The sequence below is a fragment of the Oratosquilla oratoria genome, chromosome 2 (genome assembly GCF_046742065.1).
Source record: "Oratosquilla oratoria isolate Oo_2021 chromosome 2, ASM4674206v1, whole genome shotgun sequence".
NCBI classification, from domain to species: Eukaryota; Metazoa; Arthropoda; class Malacostraca; order Stomatopoda; family Squillidae; genus Oratosquilla; species Oratosquilla oratoria.
In genome coordinates, this window is record NC_134778.1 from 19,735,445 (window position 1) to 19,756,622 (window position 21,178).

At 44.9% G+C, this 21,178-nt stretch overlaps 1 protein-coding gene across 1 annotated transcript in view; it reads left to right on the top strand.

The window, feature by feature from the left end:
• The window catches only part of Mcm6 (minichromosome maintenance 6), a 32,073-nt gene that overhangs the window by 346 nt on the left and 10,549 nt on the right, over window positions 1-21,178 (top strand). Inside the window, exons 2-14 of the mRNA XM_076205962.1 lie at window positions 662-805; window positions 2,562-2,727; window positions 2,851-2,949; window positions 3,749-3,897; window positions 6,608-6,753; window positions 8,569-8,672; window positions 9,271-9,442; window positions 11,095-11,219; window positions 12,281-12,514; window positions 12,663-12,830; window positions 12,940-13,077; window positions 14,093-14,245; window positions 20,669-20,819. Coding sequence (XP_076062077.1) covers window positions 662-805; window positions 2,562-2,727; window positions 2,851-2,949; window positions 3,749-3,897; window positions 6,608-6,753; window positions 8,569-8,672; window positions 9,271-9,442; window positions 11,095-11,219; window positions 12,281-12,514; window positions 12,663-12,830; window positions 12,940-13,077; window positions 14,093-14,245; window positions 20,669-20,819 — 1,949 coding nt within the window. The remainder of the gene's footprint in view (window positions 1-661; window positions 806-2,561; window positions 2,728-2,850; window positions 2,950-3,748; window positions 3,898-6,607; window positions 6,754-8,568; window positions 8,673-9,270; window positions 9,443-11,094; window positions 11,220-12,280; window positions 12,515-12,662; window positions 12,831-12,939; window positions 13,078-14,092; window positions 14,246-20,668; window positions 20,820-21,178) is intronic.

A 21,178-nucleotide genomic window follows, 5' to 3' on the forward strand; every position in this document is an offset into this window, starting at 1 on the left:
TGTGATGGGAAAATATAATAGGAAAACATACAAGTTTCAGTCAAGTTTAATTAATATTTTTGACACTAAGGAACTGTTACGGGACAACTTTTTTCCATAATTTTAGAAGCTAAGAAGGTTAATGTTTTGGGTATGCGATTGGGAGGTATAGTTTTAATTGTTATTTATGTAAGGTTTTGCATACATGTACATATTCTTTTGCCTCATTGCAGCCTAGAGGGACTCTTTGAACAGCCCAAGGTTACAGGTAGTAAGTTAGTAACAGTTAATTGGATGAATAAGGATAAGTTTTTGTCGTGGTAGCCCACCTCCTAAGATATGCTAGCCTTTTGCCCTTGTTCTTATGTGGATGTCAACTATAACTCTTTCTTGTGCTGTTTATATGGAGAAATAACAGCCTGCAATTACCTCTATAGTCTATTGTCATCTTGAAACGATAATGCGAAAGTTGTTAAATTGAAGATGTCGTATATTCCAGTTGTAATTATCACCCTAAAGGGTGGTTTCTGCCTATTGCAAAAACAACATATTTTGCATGAGTTGTTGACTAGCTTCAGGTAGCTACCCAAGGCTACACAGATGATGAACATGGGGATGATGGTGATAATACACCCTGTTTTTTAATATGTTTGGTTATCCTGTTGATTTAACTTGTTGACAGGTTCCAAGAGGACGGAGAAGTGAAGTACATTGAAGAAGCAAGGGATTTGGTCATCCCAGAGCGGAACACGTTGGAAGTGTCATTCACAGATGTGGAAAAATTCAACCAAAATCTTTCTACCACCATTATTGAAGAGTATTACAGGTATGTCATAAATAACTTTTTCGTGCCTATAATTACATGTTATGAATGTTTGGAGTAAGTCCTTGTAATCATATTATGATAAGCTAATAAGTTAGAGACAGAGTTTGGGAAGGTGTGCGAAAAAAGGAAGTTGAAGACAAATGTGAGTAAAAGTAAGGTGATGAGATGTACAAGGGGAGAAAGTGGCAGCAGACTGGAAGTGAGTATTAAGGGAGAGTGTTAGGCTAGTTGAAGGCAAACTCTAATGGAGAGAGAGTTGGGTTTTATTAGAAATGACTTGGGTGGGGACAAGACAGCGAGGGAAAAGACAACTGTGTTCTAAGTCGTGTCCCCGGGTGATCTGAATCTTCAGCATTTTTTCCTCTTATATGCATGGGCAGGTCATGACCCGTGCTCCTAATGGGCGTAAGGTTAAAGTGTGATGCGTAGGGAAATTGGACATAGAAAGTTCTCAGGCCGCTGACTCGCATGGGCAGAGGGTATGAGGCTGGTATCACATGTGAGTTCCTTCAAGAAGGGCTTTGTGGTGTCTTCACATGCAGATACCAGCACTGGTTAGTCATTGTTGGGGCCTCACTGGGTTGGTCTTATACTGGTGAGCTGCATATGCAGTTTCAAAGGGGCTTTGTGATAGCCATGCGTCCAGCTGTGACCCATGTGGGTGGGTGGCATGTTCAGTTCCGGCTGACCCCATGAGTGATTCCCTTGGGAGGCCTCAGAGGTCAAATGTCATGGGACAGGCCAGGATACACCTTAACGGAGAGAGACTGGAGGAAGTGGACAGTTTTAGATACTTGGGTGCAAATATGGCAGGAAAGGGGGGAGTGGAGGTAGAATGTAGATTGAGAAAAGCAAGTAAATGCCTTGGGAGATGAAAAAGTGTAAAGAGAAATAGACATTTGGGATTGGATGCTAAGAGGAGATTGTATGAAGGAGTGATTATGCTGACAGCACTGTATGGGGCAGAAACATTGAACATAAGAGAGGAAGAGAGTTTGAATGTGTCTGAGATGAGGTGCCTGAGAAAGAATGGTGTGGAAAGGGAGTTGGGAGATAGGGTTAATGAAAGAGTAATTTTGAGATGGTTTGGACACATGGAAAGAATGAGTGAAGGAAAATTAGTAAAAGGTGTGTGGAATGCAGAGGTGGAAGGAGTGGACAATAGGGGTTGACCAAGAATGAGATGGATGGATGGGGTGAAAGGGGCATTGGGAAAGAGGGGAATGTCTATTGAGGAAGAACGGGAGAAGGCAGAAGATGGGGTGAATGGAGAATGGTTGTGTATGGATGGTGCTGTGATGCATGATGGTGAGTGGGTGGGGATGGGGGTGAGGGAGTATTATGTGAAAAATAAATTGACACAGCCTGAAGGAATTTCTTTGTCTTCTCCTTTTCTGCAAGAGGGGATGGAGAGGTGGGGGGTCACTGATTTAATGGAGCAGCCATGCTGTGGCTTGCAACACTGCTTCTGATGCAGGGCAGGAGGGCGAGATGCAGGGATGACTTATCATCCTGGAGGAGCCAAGATAAGAGGGAGGGAAAGGGGTGGATGGGAGTATGTCGGGATGGAATGGATGAGAGTGGTTTTTATGTCTGTTTTTTGGGTACCTCCCTTGTAAGGGGGAAAAGCTTTTGGTATATATATATATATGTAATAAGATTGCTTAGCACTAATATCTATTTCTCACTTGATAAACATTTCATAGTATAATGTATTTGTTTCAGTGTATTACTTATATAATTTACATGATTTCAGAGTTTACCCATTTCTCTGCACTTCTGTACGCAACTTTGTGCGTGATCATGCGGAGGTTGCAGTGGAAAAAGAATATTATGTTAGTTTGGTGGATGTTCCAACTAGACACAAAATTCGAGAATTGACAACACAAAAGATTGGATCTTTGGTCAGGATCTCAGGGCAGGTTAGTCAAATCATGCTTAAACGTATTAGCAGTCATCTGTTGCAGAAGACTTGTGCCCCTGAACAATTTTAATTTTGTTCAAAGTTTATATAATAGTGGTTTTCTTCCTGTTTTTAATTTCAGGTTGTACGGACTCACCCAGTGCATCCAGAATTGGTGTCGGGGACATTTGTTTGTTTGGATTGCCAGACAGTTATCAAGGATGTTGAGCAACAATTCAAGGTATAAATACAGGTGAAACATCACCAAAATAGTTTATTATGTTGATTGCCTTTAGCAAGTATAATTCTTCACCCAGTGGAATAGTGATGATACCAATAGTCTGCCAAGGGCTTTTCCCCCTTACAAGGGAGATAGCCAAGTCAAAAGCCATATACCCACCCACTCCACTCCCACCACCTTTTCCTCCCTCTCATCATAGCTCCTCATGGATGAAGGGTCATCCCTGTCTCCTGATCACTGCCAAGTCAGAAACAGTGCACCAAGATGCAGTATACCCACAGCAAGGCCACATCACTTAGTCGGCAACCCCCCTCTCTGTCCCCTCTTGCAGAAAATAGAGAAAATGGGGAGAAATCCCTGTGTGCTGCATCAAAATATCGTTTGCACATAACCACTTCCAACTAAGTCCCCATCCCTCATCCCTCCCAATTGTCAAGTTTATAATTATAGATATACTGCAGCTAAGATACATATACCAAAGGTTTTTTTTCCTCCTCACAAGGGAGGTAAGATGAGAAAGAAAGCAAATAGTTGTGGAATGGGTTGAGGGTGGCTGTATAGTTTTGGGTGGATTGCATCTAAGGTAGTTGGAATAAGTACCAGTAGCTAGGCCATTTTCATGTTTGCACAATGTTAATGGATGGTGGAGGCTTGAATGCAGTCCTGCCAGTGTGGTTATTGTCTTGAGTGATTTTCCAATCAGACGAGATATAGAATTTGAAAATCTTTGGTGTGTATATGATAACATTTTAACAAAATTCTAATATTGTAATTAAATTGCTATATTTTTACTTTCTAGTACACACAACCAAGTATTTGCCGCAACCCAGTGTGTAGTAATCGAGCACGGTTCATGCTTGACGTCAACAAAAGTAGATTTGTTGACTTCCAGAAAGTTCGAATCCAGGAAGTCCAGGCTGAGCTACCAAGAGGATGTATTCCCAGGAGGTAATGTATTAATTGTTTGGCAGGGCAACTTTATTAATTAAGAACTTTGAAATGGATGACATATTGAAAATTAGTTTAAGAGGGAGGACCAACAAAGGTTACCTGGAAGTGGTGGTTCTGTGTGATGGATCTTCCTGTTACCCATCTGCAACTCCCAGTAGCCCTCATCTCTATCCAGAGGTGCATGACCATTGATCTATAGGTTGGAACCAAGGTCCCATATGTCATCAGCAACTGTATTTCGTAACCCAATACACAAGGAGAAATGACAATTGGCAACTGCTTCCCTCATCCTATTACTATAAATTGAAACAAGATGAGATGGATGGATGGGGTAAAGGGGGCATTGGGAAAGAAAGGAATGTCTGTTGAGGAAGAAAGTGAGAAGACAAAAGATAGAGGTGAGTGGAGAATAGTTGTGTATGGATGATGCTGTGATGCATGGAAGGGAGTGGGTGGGGGATGGGAAGATGTGTGAAAGGTATTTTAACCCCTTCCATACGGTGCCACACACGTAGGCGTCATGGACTTAGATCTCGGTGGCAGCAGCCAATGCCAGCCGTACGACGTGTCGTAATAATACTCGCATCATAAAATATAGTCACCGCTTATATCGATCGTTCTCTCTTCACCCGTGAATTTTGATAACCATAGAAAATGCGATTACAAAAGAATTAGAAAGAATGTCATTATGGAGGGGCGACTACAATAAATATAATCAAGACGCCGATATGGCAGCCTCGCGAATACACTCGCTCCCCATGACGCCTACGTGTGCGGCACCGTATGGAAGGGGTTAACACAGCCTGAAGGTATTTCTTCCCATCTTCTCTTTTTCTGCACGAGGGGACAGAGGGGGGTCGCTGATTAAATGAAGTGGCCTTGTTGTGGATGTGCTGTGTCTTGCTGCAATGTGTCTGACACAGGGAAGTGGGTGAGATGTAGGGATGATCTGTCATCCAGGAGGAGCCAAGAAAAGGAGGAGGGAGGGGTGGTTAATGGGAATGGAGTATATGGGGTTGAAATGGGTGAGAGTGGATTATGCCCTTGACTTTGGCTTCCTCCTTTGTATGTATGTATGAAACAGATCCACAAATACAAAACGGACAACAGTCCAACATATCTTTTGGGAGTTGTGGCAAAACCTGAGGACTGTTGCCAGCCAGTGTTCCAGTTAGTAAAACTTGAGGTAATAGTTGTTCGATTGGGAGAAGTAGGAACTACGTCTGTCTGTATAGCGAAACCTTATTCCCCCATATAAGGGAGGCACCCAGTCAGGGCATGTACCCACTCCCCCCCCTCATTCCATTCCCATCCACCACCCTTGTTTCCCTCACATCTTAGCTCCTCTTGGATGAAGGGTCATCCGTGTTTCCTGCCCATTGCCTGGGTCAGAAGCAACGCAGCAAGACACAGTACATCAACAGCAGGGCTGCTTCACTCACACAGCACCCCTCCCGCCTTGTCCCTTTTTACAGAAAATAGAGAAGACTGGGAGAAATCCCTTTGTTCTGCATCAAATATTATCCATTCACAACCATCCTTCACTCATCCAAATCCCTTGCCTTCTTCCTTTGCTGCTCAACAGTCATTCCCCTCTTGCTCAAAGCCCCCATCACCACATCCATCCATCTCATCCTTAGTTATCTCCTTAAGTTTATTTCATCCACCTCTGCTTTCTACACTCTTTGCTAATCTTTCCTCTTTCATTCTTTCCATGTGCCCAAACCACCCGATTAATATTTCATCAGAGGTGATGTGCAACACTTGTTTAATTTACATTATATAAGAATATAAGATTTCAACTCGCACTGAAGTTGGATATGAACAGAGTGCAAGTGAGGGAGTCAGAGTCAGTGCCCACGTCTTCTTAAATTTATACCATGACCCCACAACATTGGTGCCAAGGACATGCCAGTGTGTGCCTCCATAGGCCTATTCTATCCCCATTTGCCTGGCTTCACACAATCCATCTACTTCTTTATTTGTGTGTGAAGAAGGCTTACAAATTCAGTCATTATCAATTTGTACTATTGGGAGAACATAAATACATATGCGAGGAGAAGGGAAGAAGGCCTCAGTTTTGTACTCCAACGTCTGCACGGCAAGGTTTGCAACCAGGGTATTTATAAGCTACAGACAATTTAAATCAAATTTTATTTTCTAATGTAATATAACCCACTAATTAGTTGAATCCAACATCAATGGTCATCCCATTTAGGATGACCAACAATATGGCCCTTGCTAGTATGTAGCTTGTGGCACCATTAATCGCATCCCCATTGTGTCATGAAACATGACACACATGCTGTTAGAATAAAAATTAATCTCTCAGTTACATAAGTTTAGTTTTACTCATAATTTTAATAGTTTATCTAATTTCTAGTAGCATGCACAGTCTTTGAATGCCATAACACAATAAATTTATAGGTCCTTCACAATTTATTCACAGGGGCAATTGTGTCTTGCCATCACCCATGTACCCAGAATTTTAGTTCATTTCTAGATTTTTTTTTTTTTCTTTTCTTTTCTTTTCTTTTCTTTTCTTTTCTTTTCTTTCCTCCAGGGAACATTCACCAACTGGTCCCATGTATTTTTTCCCTGGCTTATACTAGAGTATATGTCATTGGGACATTTTTAGTTTCTTGTAATAGTTACATTATAGCATGGGAATTGATGAAGTTTTCTAATGATAGAAATTGTATTGCAGTGTGGAAGTTGTTGTAAGGGCAGAGGCTGTTGAGAGAGCTCAGGCAGGTGACCGCTGTGATTTCACTGGCACACTGATAGTTGTTCCAGATGTATCTGCTTTGTCACTACCCGGAGCCCGTGCAGAAAGTTCAGCACGTCACAAAGGTAAGTAGTACAATTCAAAAGACTTCTTTAAAGCCCAGATGTAGGTCAAGAAGTATGATACAAGATTGACGTAGCCCTTTGTAAAATGGATAGGGTTCAGTGCCAAGTACAGAAGACTACTTAAATCCAAATCCAAGTACCTGGAGATTCTCAAGTACGATTACAGTCATTTTGCTATGTACTTCAGGCCAAGTACATATCATTGTACTTAAATACAAATACATTCTTTGATAAAAGATATTCTTGTCAGAGATATGTAAAGCATGCAAGTTAGCTTTCATATATACACATTAATGAGTACACTGTTAAAAGTTGGATTCAATATAGAAAAGTAAATGGAAATTCTATCTTTATTTTAAGCACATCAGTACTTTTATCCAGGAGGAGCCAAGAAAAGAGGGAAGGAGGGGTGATGAATGGGAGTGGAGCATGTGGGGATGAAATGGGTGGGAGTAGATTTATGATTTTGACTTTGGTTAACTCTTGTAAAAGGGAAAAAGCCATTGATGTATGTATGTACTACTTTTATCACAGAATTACAAAACAAGAATATGTACATACAAATACCAACAGCTTTTTTCCCCCACATACTCCACTCCCATTCCCCCCCCCCCACTTTGGCTTCTCCTGGATGACCCCTGTGTGTGTGTGTGTGTGTGTGTGTGTCCGCACTTATGCACAAATACACAAGAATATGTTCTTTATGAATAACTGATTAAGTAAAATTTCCTGTGCTGCAAATTCGAAAGACTATCCATATATTTCTCATATTAGAAGTAAAACCAAATTTGATAGAAAAAGGGTATCAGGGCATTATATTTTGATTCACCCTGAAGGGATTTCTTTCCTTTTCTTTATGATGAAGAATGTAAAGGTATAAGGGCGTGATCTTTTTACATAGCCTGAAGGAATTTTTGCCAGTTTCTCTTTTCTGAAGCTCGCTGGCTGAGTGGGTTAGGGCACCGTTACTTGCGGTGAAGGTTGAGGTGAGGGTGGTTCGAATCCTGCCACCAGCGAAGTTGAACTAAGGGCATGGTTCATTAAATTCCATGCTGCAAAGCCCTCTGTGAGGGGCACCATCCTAGCCTCTTGATAGGGGGTAGTGTGTGACGTTAAACCATATCATCATCTCTTTTTTGCATTGAGGGGATGGAGAGGCGGGGTGGGGGGTCGCTGATCAAATGTAGCAGCTTTGCTGTGGATGTACTGTGTCTTGCTACATTGCTTCTGATCCAGGGCAGTGGGCAAGATGTAGGGATGACCCATAATCCCTGAGGAGCTAAAATGAGAGGTTGGAAGTGGGTACATGCCTTTGACTTGGCTACCTCCCTTATTAGGGGGAAAAAACTCACGGTATATAGATAGAATTAGGGCATTAAAATTTGTCCCATATTCAATATTAATTATATAGTTTTATAACTAAAATAATGGAAAAGTGCAAAAAAAATTATTGAACATAAATTTGTTCATACAACTCTTGCCAAAAAAAAATTTGATATTCTTATGGGACTTTTCTTGGACAAAAAATGCATATACCAACAGCTTTTCCCCCTTTACAAGGGAGGTAGCCAAAGTCAACAACATAAATCCACTCCCACTGATACCATCCCTCATGTCTTGGCTCCTGGATGACAGGTCATCCCAGCATCTCACCCATTGCCCTGAGTTAGAAGCAGTGCAGCAAGACACAGCACATGTGTCTTGAAGCAGCACATGTAAAGTGGAGATAGATGGAGTAAACTTAAGGGGAAGTTTGAGAATGAGTTGATGGGCAGGATTTAGTTGACATTGATCCCATACATTTATGGTCTGCAGGTGAGGAATCTGAAGGAGTCACCGGACTGAAGGCTTTAGGAGTTCGAGACTTGAACTACCGTATGGCTTTCCTTGCTTGCTCCATCACACCAACCAACCCAAAGGTATTTTCCAGTGAATTTCGCTATTGAGATGTTTTAATGACATTTGATCCTATACTGGGGTATTGACTGGTGACATGTAGTCAGCACTTGGAGACTATTAGGTCACTACTACTGACCAGAGCCATACATCAGATGTAAGTTGTTTTCTTAACCCCTTCCATACGGTGCCGCACAAGTAGGCGTCATGGGGAGCGAGTGTATTCGCGAGGCTGCCATATCGGCGTCTTGATTATATTTATTGTAGTCGCCCCTCCATAATGACATTCTTTCTAATTCTTTTGTAATCGCATTTTCTATGGTTATCAAAATTCACGGGTGAAGAGAGAACGATCGATATAAGCGGTGACTATATTTTATGATGCGAGTATTATTACGACACGTCGTACGGCTGGCATTGGCTGCTGCCACCGAGATCTAAGTCAATGACGCCTACGTGTGCGGCACCGTATGGAAGGGGTTAAGAAGTGTCTTATGTAAGCCAGATTGAGCTTGAAGTATATCATAAGAAGAAGCCAGTAAAGTAGAGGTTTTTACTTTGCATCTAGGTTATATACAGTTTATGTTTGAAATATTGAACTTTGTTCTTAAATCATTTCAGTTTGGTGGCAAAGAGATACGTGGAGAAGAAATGACTGCTGAAGCAATCAAGCGTCAGATGACGGAGCTTGAGTGGAACAGGGTTTATGAAATGTCCAGAGACAAGAATCTGTATCAGAACCTCATCTCATCACTGTATCCAACCATTCATGGCAATGATGAAGTTAAAAGAGGTAGGATTTTTTATTATTTGTTGTGCAGATGAACCTTAAGAAGCAACCTCTGATTCTGGTTTGGAAGTTAAGTCTAAGTACTTAAGCATCGGTGGTCCAACAGGATGGATATTAGAGGAAATCATCCTTAACACCCATCCTTTAAACCTGTCGGCATCCTTATTCCTCATAGAGCAGACAATTGATGTCCAAACTGGGCCTAAGATAGTGGTTCTCAATCTTTTATTTGACTCCATTTCCCCCCTTAAACTTTGAACATCATTGTGGCCTCCTTTATTTATTAGTGACAGAGTTTGGGAAGGTGTGCGAAAGAAGGAAGTTGAAGATAAATGTGGGTAAAAGGTGGTGAGATGTACAAGGGGAGAAAGTGACAGCAGACTGGAAGTGAGTATTAATGGAGAAAGACTAGAGGAAGTGGATAGTTTTAGATATTTGAGTGTGAATGTGGCAGGAAAGGGAGGAGTTAAGGTGGAGGTAGAATGTAGATTGAAAGAAGCAAGTAAATGACTTTGGGGACTAGAAGTGTAATGAGAAATAAACATTTAGGAATGGATGCTAAGAGGAGATTATATGAAGGAGTGATTGTGCCAACAGCACTGTATGGGACAGAAATATGGAACATAAGACAGGAGTTTGAATGTGTTTGAGATGTGTTGCCAGAGAAGTATGATAGGGGTTACTAGGCTGGATAGAGTGATAAAAGAGATGAGGAGGAGAATGGGGGTGGAAAAGGAATTGGGAGATAGGGTTGATGAAAAAGTATTAGGATGGTTTGAACACATGGAATGAATGAGTGAAGAAAGATTAGTAAAAGAGGTGCAGAAGGAGTGAACATTAGGGGGTGACCAAGGATAAGATGGATGGATGGGGTAAAAGAGGCATTGGGAAAGAGGGGAATGTCTGTTAAGTAAGGATGGGAGAAGACAGAAGATGGGGTGAATGTAGAATGGTTATGTGGTGCATGATAGGGAGTGGGTGGGGGATGGGGGGGGGGGCTGAGGGAGTGGGTAAAAAATAAATTAATGCAGACCAAAGGGATTTCTCCCCCATTGTCTCCATTTCTGCTTGAGGGGATGAAGGGGGGGTGTCTTCAGATTTAATGAAGTGGCCTTGCTGTGAATGTGCTGTCTTGCAACACTGCCTCTGACCTAGGGCAATGGGTGAGATGCAGGGATGACACATCATCCAGGAGGAGCCAAGATAAAAGGGAGGGAGGGGGTGGATGGGAGTGGAGTATGTGGGGATGGAATGGGTTGGAGTGGATTTTATGCCTTCATTGGACCAAGGGGGGTTCAATAAGTTCCACACTACAAAATCCTCTGGAAGGGGTACCATCTCTTGATAGAGGGGGAGTTTGCAATGTAAAACCAAATCAATCAATCTGTCAAAGTAAATTTTTCTCTCCCTACCTCCCAATACACCCTTCACTAAAACAATGAAACCGACTGTGGCCATCAATTCAGTCACTCTCAGTTTCATGTGACCTGAGGGTGTACTGCAAGAGAAAATCAGGAAATTGCATTGGTCAATGGAAATCCACAATTAATCAGATGGGTTTAGTCCAGTGGTTGTCAGTAAGATGGAACTTGATGTAAGCTTACTCTAGAGTTGCATTTTTATGAAAACTTACTGAATATCCATTTCATCATCAGGAACGCTTTTGATGTTGTTTGGTGGAGTTGCCAAAACCACCCAGGAAGGCACAGCTCTTCGTGGAGATATCAATGTTTGCATCGTTGGGGATCCTTCTACAGCTAAATCACAGTTCCTGAAGCAGGTATGAGACACAGGCCAAGAAAAGTTGAAAAAGGTTCAAATTGCAGAATTAGTATTGCTACAGTTGACCTTGGTATGTTGAACTATGAAGAATCAGACTGGTTTTCCATACAGTAAATCTCCACCACAAGAATAAATTGGAGGAAACATTTTGTTTATTTTATAAGGGTTTTTTAATGAATGATGGTTGCATTGTAAGGGCTGTTTAGTGATACTGTATATGTTGTTGAACCTGTTACATAACTGTTAATGGTTAAGCAGTTTAAGAGTGTCACTGCTTGGGCATGAGGTCAGAATGGTGGTAGATCAAGCCTTGCTGGTAGGTAGTGAGTTTGTAGTAAAGGCACACTGCATTGAGTTCCCTTTAAAAAGCTCCATGTGGGGTGACAACATTGTAGCCCATTCAGATTGGGGAGTTGATGTTAAATTGAATCATTTGCACCACTCACTGCAATTGTAACATCAAAAATAACTAAGAAATTATTGCACAGAAATACATTACTTTACTAGAATACTTTAAGCTGCAATTGATAAACTACACAGAATTAAATTTGCCACCTACCTTGGTTCACTAAGGCACATATGCATTCAGTTTTGCTCATGTTAATTGAATTATTTCAATGTTGGGGCATCAGTTACTAGACCTATAGCAATTGTTAAAGTCAAAATTCATTATATTGAGGTTTGTTAGAATGAGGGTTTAGGAAATTACTCAAGGGTGCCATAATGATTGCACCTAAAGGTCAGCCAGACTGCATGACATTGTGTGCACAGGGATGTACAAGTTTCTGTACTCTAAGGCTGCACCACATTTCTGGCCACACATCAGCCATTGTGTTACCTGTGCATTGTGGCCTGCAATAATTACTTACATATACCAAAGGCTTTTTTCCCCCTTACACAGGAGGTAGCTAACAAGAACATAAATACCTGGGCATCTGTTCTTCTGTCACCTTAAAACCTTTGGTATATAGCTGGGTGCATTCACTTTGTGATAATGTGCTTCAGTTACAAAATCATAATAGAAATCCACTTATATTTTCTGTTTGTTTGATTCATCAGATATCGGACTTCAGTCCTCGTGCTGTTTATACATCAGGGCAGGCATCGTCAGCTGCTGGTCTGACTGCTGCAGTGGTTAAGGATGAAGAATCTCATGAGTTTGTAATAGAAGCTGGTGCACTTATGCTGGCAGATAATGGTGTTTGTTGTATCGATGAGTTTGACAAAATGGACCTGAAGGACCAGGTGGCTATCCATGAAGCCATGGAACAACAGACCATATCCATTACTAAGGTATATTTTTATATGGCTATTGGTAGTTTGAATGGGAAAAAATTGGATTCTATAGCAGAATTTATTTAAAGATAACTATGTGACTTTTACTAGGTAGTACAAGTTAAGAGTTTGTACATAAACTTAGGAAAAAGTTCATATTTAACAGGCTGGAGTCAAAGCAACCCTGAATGCACGAACATCTATCCTAGCAGCAGCGAACCCCATCGGTGGGAGATATGATCGCACTAAATCCTTGAGGCAGAATATTGCCCTCACAGCGCCTATCATGTCTCGATTTGATCTCTTCTTTATCCTGGTAGATGAATGTAATGAGGTGAGGCATGTTGGATTTACCATGCACATTAATGTCTTGCATTTCTAATTCATATTATTTGGTGCAGATTGCTTACATATGTGGTCATTATATATATTTTTTATTTTAGGTGACAGATTATGCCATAGCTCGTAGAATTGTAGATTTGCACAGCCGCAATGAGGAAAGTGTGGAACGGACATATTCTCTAGAAGAAATACAGAGATACATCATGTTTGCTCGACAGTTTAAACCTAAATTGAACAAAGTAAGTAGTACCAAAAATGTATCAGATACCCATCCATATACCAGTGGCTTTTTCCCCCTTACCAGGGAGGTAGCCAAAGTCAAAGGGCATATACCCACTCCACCCATTCCACTCCCATCCACCCCCCATTCCTCCCTCTCATCTTAGCTCCTCATGGATGATGGGTTATCCCTGTATCCTGCTTACTGCCCTGGGTCAGAAACAATGCAGCAAGACACAGCACATCCACAGCAAGGTAACTTTGGCCAACCCCCCCATCCCCGCATTGTTGTTATTAACCCCTTCCATACGGTGCCGCACACGTAGGCGTCATGAGGAGCAAGTGGATTCGCGACGCTGCCATATCGGCGTCTTGTTGATTATATTTATTGTAGTCGCCCCTGTGTTTTTACATTCTCCCAAATGCGCCCTTAATCCCATTCTCTGTGGTTTTCAAAATTCGCGGGTGAAAGAGAGAACGATCGATATAAGCGGCGACTATATTTTATGATGCGAATATTATTTCGTTACGTCGTACGGCTGGCATTGGCTGCTGCCCGCGAGATTTAAGTCCCGTATTGAAGTGGTTAAGAAGATGGAGAAACCTATAAAATGTTCTGAGGCAGTTATCATTTTCATATACAAAGTTGTATGATTTCATGAATGTTTTGATTAGGGTGGCCAGTTCTTCTACATCACTCAGTGCTAATACATCCATCTTTCTTGTCACAAATGTACTATTAATCTCTTCCCTTTTACTTTCATCAATACCACATCCATGCACTTTTAATGACCCAGTTGTTAAGGTTCCCTTTACAGGGGTATTGGGGTATTTACTGCATAAGTTAAAGGGAGGGGAGTGTTGTGGCTGGGGTATTCACTAGGGAGCAAGGTGGGAAGGAGCGACACTGCTGCTCATGGATGAGATAGGTAAATGCATGGTGGGTTGTTTTTAAGGAAAATGTGGGCACAGTATGGGTTTCTACCTATGAATAAGACAAAGAATGAAGTATAGATGTAGCATTGCCTGTTATAGGAAGCTGCAGAATATCTAGTTGAACAGTACCGGAACTTGCGCCAACGTGATTGTTCTGGAGCAGCAAAGTCGTCTTGGAGGATCACCGTCCGTCAGTTGGAGTCAATGATTCGTCTTTCTGAAGCCATGGCCAGAATGCATTGTTCTGATGAGGTATGTTATGAGGATTTTTTTTTAAGATAAAAGTTAAAGTATCAGATCAACTGAAGTTTGTTCCGAAGAATACAAACTCTTCGGTACTCCTTACACTAGGATACTCTCGCGTAGCGCGAATATTTCTACTGCGAAATTAAAATCCTCACTCTGGGTCTGGGCAACACTTATCCTCAGTAAGGGGCCCCATTGGGGCAAGGGGGGGGGCCCTTGCCCTCCACCACAAGTCTCGCACACTATAACCATTCTCTTCGCAGTAGTGACCGCGTTAACATCTCTATTCTACATGTTTAGTTTTTATCGGTTTCCCCCTTAATGGGCCGATTCTCAGTCAAACCCCATTATTAGCGCGGCAGCGAACCGTTAATTACTCAGCGGTTCTATGTTTACGTCGGTGCCGAATATCAAGCAATCCGCTTCGATTGTCGCCAGCTCACTCTAAGGACGCTAAGGAGTTCGTCGTCCTTCAATTTCATCGGGGTTTTCCCTACGCCATCCTGTGTCCTGGAATTCTTCAGTGCTTCTCCATTTTCTGTATTATTCCCTTAACCGCCCCCGGGTATCCTACCCTTCACTGTAAGTATGGAATCTGGTTCCAGTATTGTTGTGGTTTCGCCGAAGGGAGATAGGGGGAAAGGTGCGCAAGCATAGAAAATGGCTTCCCTCTTCACCCCCCCAAAAACATGGGAAGGCGGCCTACGGCTTCGGAGGAGACGAGCAATTCTCTCCCTCCTCCACGGCGTAGTAGACAGGAAGCCAAGTTGTCCTTTATTCCTTTAAACTTGGACGGTTAGCGTAGATGGACATGCGCCTAAGGCCACCTCTAGCTACCGTTCCTGTACGAGCTTTTCCCGGATGAGGTCGCTTGCGGCTTGCCCTCGCCCATCCCAGAAACTCAACAGTCGCCAGGAAGGTGGTACAACGCCACTTCGAGTCATTCTCAGGCCAAGTTGTCCTCTTCCTTCAAACCAGGACGGTTAGCGTAGCCGGACATGCGCGTCAACGCCACCGCTAGCTACCGTTCCTGTATGACATTTTTCCCGGATGTGGTCGCTTGCGGCTGCCCCCGAAACTCGACGCCGGCACGGACAAAGGGGGGGGGGGGCAAAGAGCCCCTTAGTCTCTTCTACTCAGGAATCCCGCAGTACGCACAAAAGAGCCGGGTGATCAACGGTGACCTTCCATGCCCTTTGCTCACAGGGACAGAGATCAGGGACGAGGTTGCAGACGCGGTATTTCTCGCTGACCGGATGCTACGTCGGCGGAGGACGCGGACAGTTGTCTCCCCCCTCCTAAGCGTAGTAAACGGAATGGTTGTACATAGCCGCCCCCGCGAACCCCCCCCGGGTACGAGATTTTTCCCGGATGCGTCCGCCGGCCCCGCGACGCTGCCGGCGGCTCCGCCCCCCCACGGACAAGGAGCCGAGTTCGGAGATTCGGAGCGCGTCGGCCTCTTCTCCTCGGGTGGTCCCCCACATCCACCTTCCACCCGTCGTCAGACGAGCCGGGTCATCGCCGGAACCCTTTCTATGCCCGGTGGGCAGGAAGCCCGAGATGTGCCCACGCGCGCGTTCGTCGTGGGTGACTCAGCTTCGTCCATTGGAGGCAGTCTCCCCTTGGCGTCTCCCGGACCATCCGCACCCAGGCGGGACTCATCAAGCGGACATTCCCCGGACCTCCTCCCCACTCTCTGTTCACTCGTCACTACGTTGAAGGAACAGATGGAGGCCCAACGGGAATTTTTCCGCGCTTCTCAAGCGCGGTTCGTGCACCGCACGGAAGCTCGTGAGGAGTCACCGCCCCCAAGGGCCCCCCTCGACCATCTTCCACTTGCTCGGCCCCCCTCTGTACCCATCAGTGACCGGGATGGTAGCGTGAGGTTCCTCTCTGCCCGTGCCGACCCCTCCTACGCCGACGACGATGTCCACAGCTCCGTAGGGGGGGGGGGGGCACGCTCCCTTTCCCCTCCCGTTTCCCAGTCGGAATCCTCGATGGTGGTCCCTCCTTCCTTCTCGGACGTCCTCGCGAGGGTTCGGAGGGCGAATCGACTGGGCCACCCGAAAGCAGAGGAAGCCACATTCGAGTCTGACATCTTCATGACGGCCAACTCTCAGAAAGCCCAGCCTCCTCCCCTCCACCTCCCCTCAGACGGCGAGAGCCATGGCCCAGGCCTCCGACGCTCTCGCAACAAGGACGACCGAGAAGACGCGTTGGCTTCCGGTCCCATTGGAACACCAGAAGTGCTTCTACACCCCATCGGGGTCAACCCTCGGAGCAGCCTCGATCCCGGCGAGGTTACCAGAGCTGGTTAGGCGGACGCCGAGTCGCTGCGCAGGCGAAACGTCCTCCTCTCTGGCAGGGAAGTCAGCTCCCACCTTCAATCACTGGCTCTGTCCCTGGTGGTGAACTCCTGGCTAGAACGCCTCCTTGCCTCGGCGTGGGAGTTCTTACCCACACTACAACCCCAGGAAGAATGCGACCTCCAGGCTTTTTGGCAAGCGCGAGCAGAGCCCTGAAGCATCAGGTTTCCTGTCTCTCAACGTCCTGAGCCAACTTCGAGTCCCGCAGGAGAGACACCATCCTCGGGGAACCCCAGTGACCCCCTCCTCAGGGAGATTTATGCTCACCCACGCGCTGATTCCCCCGGATATGGTGGACTCCGAGATCCTAGACGCAAAACATAATAGAGGCTCCGGACTCCCCCACAGGACTCCTAGGAATTCGCCAGCCCCTCCGCACAAGATAGGGGGTTGCTTCTCCCTCTACTGGAGAGCATGGGAAGAGGCCGGGGCGGAAGACTGGACCTACTAAGTCATTAAGACGGGCTATTGTCTTCCCTTTTCCACTGTCCCAAACCTCTCCCTCTATCCCATCCAAGTCAGCAGCTTCCACCCAGACTCGGCTAGCGGGCGGACCCTAGCGGAGGAATCCTCCGTTCTGCTCCAGACAGGAACTTTAGTGGAAGTCTCGACTCCGGACCCAGGGTTCTTCTCACGGCTATTCCTAGTAGAAAAGACAACAGGGGTGTGGAGACCAGTCATCTATTTGTCTCCACTCAACAAGTTCCTTTTCCCTGACGAAGTTCCGAATGGCCACCCCAGAGTCCGTAAGGGCGTCTATCAGGGAAGGGAACTTCATGGTGTCGCTGGACCTCCAAGATGCATTCCGCCCAGCTATGCCAAGAACACCTGAGAATGGTCCTAACCTTTGTCCTGAAATTGGGCACAGTAGTCAACCCGGAAAAGTCAGATTTCTTACCAGAACAGAGAGTCACGTACCTGGGTATGGTCCTGGACTCCTCCCTAATGGAATCCTTCCCAGTAGGAAAGGGGATCCCGAATCTCGCATCTCTAGTTGCACAGGCACTATCGACCAGGTTCCTGACGGCTACACAATGCCAAATCCTCCTGGGCCATATGGCCTCCATAGAGAAATTAATCCCCTGGAGTAGACAAAGAATGCGACCGCTACAGTGGCTCCTCAAGTCTCAGTGGGCCCCGCAAGAGGGAGAACCCCTACAACACATCTCCCTCACCGAAGAAGTCAAGGATTCTCTTCTCTGGTGGAAGGCCCATGCAACCTTCTCATGGGGATGCCCCTCGGCCCATCTCCCCCCGAAGTCCTCCTGTTCTCCGATGCCTCCAAGGAGGGCTGGGGAGCCCACCTCAACGACGATCACATCAGCGGTTCCTGGTCCACAGTCGAGCGGACAGCCCATATCAATTGGCTTGAGTTGAAAGCAGTACTCCTGGCTCTCCGTCACTTCAAGGATCAAGTCTCAGGAAAAGTAGTGGGCATAATGTCGGACAATTCCTTGGTAGTAGCCTACCTAAACGAGCAAGGGGGGCACAGTCTCCCAGGAACTATGCCTTCTGATGATGGACATCCTCAACCTCAATCTCCAGGTGTCACTCAAAGCCCGTTACATCCCGGGGAAGAGGAATGTCTGGGCGGACCACCTCGGCAGGAAGAATCAGATAATCAACACAGAATGGTCCCTCTATCGAGAGGTAGCGAACTTCATCCTCAGCAAATGGGGCTCCCCTCTAGTGGACCTTTTTGCAATGAGATGGAATCACCAACTCCCAATATATTTCAGCCCTTTCCTGGATCCTCTGACAGCAGGAGAAGATGCTCCTCTGCAAAGTTGGGACAACCTGGACTCCTACGCTTTCCCACCATTTCCCTTGCTCCAGAAGGTACTCCTCAGAGCAAGACACGCATCCTACCTTCGGATGACTTTGATCGCTCCTTGGTGGCCCGAAGCCCCATGGTTTCCGGACGCCCTCGAGCTAGCAGTAGAAGAGCCTCTGGCCCTTCAGGGAAGACCAGATCTTCTGTATCCACCCATCAACGGGCCTTGGCACAAGAACCCTTCAGCACTCAATCTTCACGCGTTCAGACTATAGTCCAGATCCTCCTAAAGAAGGGTTTTCCCAGAGAAGTGGTTGAGGACATGTCCGCTCCTATTTGCTCTTCCTCAGCTAACCTTTATCAAGGGAAATGCGCCTTTGCAAAATGGTGCCACTCCAGGAAGTTAGTCCCAGTTCGAGCCACCATTCCTGAGATCGCCTCCTTCCACGTCCTCAGGAAGTCCAGGAAGATCTCCCTCTCGGCAGTACAAAGCTATAGGGCAGCTCTAAATCAGGTGTTTTCTCTGAAGGGCATGGTCCTAGCCCTTTCACAGGAAATTTCCATGCTCTTCAGGCACTTCAAAGATCATGCCCCCCCCAGGGAAATCAGTTCTCCTCCGCGGGATGTGGCATTAGTCCTGAACTCTCTGAGGGGTCCCCCTTACGAACCTCTCCGAGAGGCACATCTGAAGGACCTCTCCTAGAGGACAGTTTTTTCTGCTAGCCCTGGCATCTTCCAAGAGAGTAGGGGAGTTACATGCCATCTCTTATAGAGTCGCCCATTCCAAAGGATGGAAAGAGGTCTCCTTCACTTTCATGCCTCAATTCATTGCCAAAACAAAGATCCTGCCAAATCCGACCCTAGATTCTGGTCCTTTAGTGTTCCATCCTTAGACGAATTTGCAGGGGGAGAATAGACTGAAACAGTTCTGTGCCCGGTACAAGCCATCCAGACCTACCTCAAGAGAACCGAACATCTTCGACCAGAATTAAAGTGGTTGTTCATCTCTACTAAAGGTAGCCCATCACTAAGAATTCCATTTCTTACTGGACAATGGAAGTCATCCGCAGAGCCTGCGACATGAACCACACAGATTGCCCATGACCTGAGGGCAGTAGGGACCTCCCTAGTCATCAGAAAGAATCGGTCAGTCAACCAGGTTCTTCAAGCAGGTATATGGAAGAGCCAGAATACGTTCACTTCCTTTTACCTCAAAGAAGTTATGCGGGAATCTTTAGGGAACTTATCTTTGGGCCCCATAGTGGCCGCCCAAGAAGTCCTGAAAATGATATACCCCTCCTCAAGAGCACACAGACTACCCTGACAACTCATCCAGGTTCTGGCTCGGCAACTGCAGGGATAACTTTCTAAAATCCTTCTCATACTCTTACATTCCCTTACCTCACCCGCGGGCTCTCAAGCATTCCAAGGGAATCAATTCAAGCCCTTCAGTGGTACAAAAGTGATTATAACCTTTCTGTCTCCACTCCAGGGAACAGAAAGGGGTGCACTTCAAAGTGAGGGGAATGTATAGGGGTCTGGTCAACATAGTCTTAGCACACTAGATTTTCCTTACAGCGGTTTCCCAGGCTAGATAACAACTTCCTTCCCTCCTAAGTCCGAGTCTCCTAGTGTAAGGAGTACCGAAGAGTTTGTATTCTTCGGAACAAATGTAATTTTCGCAGGAAAATTAATTTTTCCCTGATACAAACCTGAGGTACTCCTTACCTTTAATGGCCCTCCTCAACCACCCCTCTAAACAGTTCCTTCTCCTTGCCTGACAACCTTGTGCTTAAATCATACCTGGCTCAGAGAATGGTTATAGTGTGCGAGACTTGTGGTGGAGGGCAAGGGCCCCCCCCCCTTGCCCCAATGGGGCCCCTTACTGAGGATAAGTGTTGCCCAGACCCAGAGTGAGGATTTTAATTTCGCAGTAGAAATATTCGCGCTACGCGAGAGTATCCTAGTGTAAGGAGTACCTCAGGTTTGTATCAGGGAAAAATTAATTTTCCTGCGAAAATTACATATTGCATGGTCTGAAGGATTCTATTGAAAGTGTAAATGAAATAATGTGGTTAGGGTAGCCATGAAAGAGATATGTGGTTGTTAAGTCAAAACATATTTGTCAGTGAAATTAATTGAAATTGTCATATGAAATATCATAACAAATGCAAAGTGTTATAACAATGGTTGGATTTAGTATAAGCAGGTTCAATAGTTAAGTTTGAAATATAACTGGTTTGTTGTTGAGAACACCCAGTTTGATTTAAAAGTATTTCGTGTCAACAGGTGCAAGCCAAACATGTGAAGGAAGCTTATCGTTTGTTGAACAAGTCCATTATCCGTGTAGAACAGCCAGATGTGCATTTGGAGGATGAAGAGCAGGTAGATGAGCCCATGGATGTTGATGAAAATACAGCCCCTAATGGACAACTTGCAAGTTAGTATCTCATTTTCTAATTCATGATTTGTAAAATGGCTTGTAATGTAGAAACAATGCTTCATCTATATTAGATTGCCATACTTGTTTCATTCCATGTGTATACCACATACACATTTGCCTCAAAACTGACCCCTGTTCACCACCAAAATGGGCTAAGACTTTCTGCACTTGTACCGAGTCATTGCACATCTTAAATTATGGCTTACAATTCTGCCTGCAAATATTCTGTTTAGCGGCTTTTTCATATTCTCATGTGTGATGATTGTTATTGCTGATGCTTTTCTGCAACTGAAATGCCAACACCTGATCAAGGAGTCCTATACCATGTATTTTAGGTTTATATATTTTGCCAAATT